The sequence below is a fragment of the Nicotiana sylvestris genome, chromosome 12 (genome assembly GCF_000393655.2).
Source record: "Nicotiana sylvestris chromosome 12, ASM39365v2, whole genome shotgun sequence".
In the NCBI taxonomy this organism is placed as follows: domain Eukaryota; kingdom Viridiplantae; phylum Streptophyta; class Magnoliopsida; order Solanales; family Solanaceae; genus Nicotiana; species Nicotiana sylvestris.
This window is the reverse complement of record NC_091068.1, coordinates 166,956,146-166,957,902: the sequence shown is the minus strand read 5'-3', so window position 1 is coordinate 166,957,902 and position 1,757 is coordinate 166,956,146. Positions and strand designations below refer to the sequence as shown.

The window sequence follows — 1,757 nt, the reverse complement described above, 5'->3', positions numbered from 1 at the left end:
CATCAAATGGCCAGGATGCAACAGTCGGGTGCAACACTTCAGGAGGTTGATGAATAAAATTCACATGGAATTTATAAGCCTTGCATCTTCGAGCATAGTCCAAGCAATCTTTTATCATCATTGGCCAATAATATCCCATCCTTTTTATATGGACGTGAAACTTTGGTCCAGACTGGTGTGACCCACATACCCCAGAATGTACCTCTTGCAAAGCTTGGAGTGCTTATTCTTTCCCTGAGCATCGCAAGAGTACTCCCTCGAATGACCTTCTATATAGAGTATCTTTGTAGTAAAGGAAGCGAGGTGCACGATGATGGATTTCAATCCTTTTCCTCGGATTTTCTGGAAGTATCCCATAGCATAAGTAGTCGATAATGGGTTGTCTCCATTCTTCTTTCTCAACTTTAGAAACAATGACAAGATGCTTGAGTTCATTTTCTTCACCTTCAGCCTTATTTGGCGGCGGTATTACCCATTTTTGGCAGACAATAACTTCCGTTTGATCAGGCATGGTTAAAGAGGAAGCTAGGGCAGCTAAAGCATCAGCCTTTTTATTTTCTTTCCTTAGCATATGCTGAATAGTCACATCACTGAGCTACCCTATTAATTTTTTAGCGTAATCATGATATGGATGTAGTTTAGGCTTCTTGACCTCATAACTACCTAAAAGCTGATTGACGACTAACTAAGAGTCACCAAGACTTGCAATTGCAATTTCTTCATATCAACGGACATTTTAAGCCCAAGTATTAATGCTTGATACTCAGCGACATTGTTGGAATAGAGTTGTGTTAAGGTGAAGGAGTAGGGCAAGACTTCACCTTGGGAAGTGACAAATACTATGCCAGCACCAGCTCCTCCATGATGCATAGCACCATCAAAGTACATCTTCCATGGAGGTTAAACTTCAATGACCATTGCGTCCTCATCAGTTAGTTCGTCAGTTAGCTCCCAGTCATCACGTATCGGATGATCTGCCAATGCTTGTCCTTTTACAGCCTTTTGAGGGATGTACAAAATCTCGAATTGCTAAAATTGGAGGTACCATCTTGCTAGTCGATCACTAAGAACACGTTTTGACATCACAAACTTGATGGGATTTGCTTTAGAAACAAGAGGGACAACATGAGCTTGAAAGTAGTGTTTCAACTCTTGAATTGAGAAGACTAGCGCCAGACACAACTTTTCAATTGGCGAATAATTTAGCTCGTTTGGTGTCATCATCCTGCTCAAGTAGTAAAGAGAGTTTTCTTTCCCTTCACTATTTTTTTGGGCCAACAGTGCTCCAATAGACTTTTCTTGTGCCGCAATGTATAGTATCAATGGCTTTCAAGATATAGGAGTTGCTAAAACTGGAGGCTTCATCAAGTAGGTTTTGATACTTTCAAAGACATTGCTATAAGCTGGTCCCACTTGAAATGAACACCTTTCTTTATGAGGCGACTAAATGGTTGACACCTCCCAGCTAGGTTCGAGATGAATCTTCTAAAGTATGCTAGCTTTCCTTGAAGACTTTTCAATTCATGAATATCCCGAGGCTCAGGCATTTTCAAAATGGCATCCACTTTGGCTTGATCAATTTCGATCCCTCGATGTCGGACAATGAAACCAAGCAACTTTCTAGAAGTAACTCCAAAGGCATATTTCAATGGGTTCATCCTACGCTGGTACCTCCGGAGCAACTCAAATACCATTCTCATGTCTTTCAAGTGGTTTCCCTTCACTCTTGATTTTACCACCAAGTCATCAACATAGCA

The 1,757-nt window shown here is 40.9% G+C and overlaps 1 protein-coding gene across 1 annotated transcript; it reads right to left on the bottom strand.

Moving 5' to 3' along the window:
- Window positions 1-223: 223 nt before the first annotated feature.
- LOC138884078 (uncharacterized) lies at window positions 224-888 on the bottom strand. The gene is made up of 2 exons (XM_070164821.1): window positions 697-888; window positions 224-595 (listed from the first exon to the last, which is right to left on the bottom strand). Exons 1-2 carry the CDS (start codon window positions 886-888, stop codon window positions 224-226), a joined length of 564 nt encoding a protein of 187 aa, XP_070020922.1.
- Between the last annotated feature and the right edge of the window lie 869 nt (window positions 889-1,757).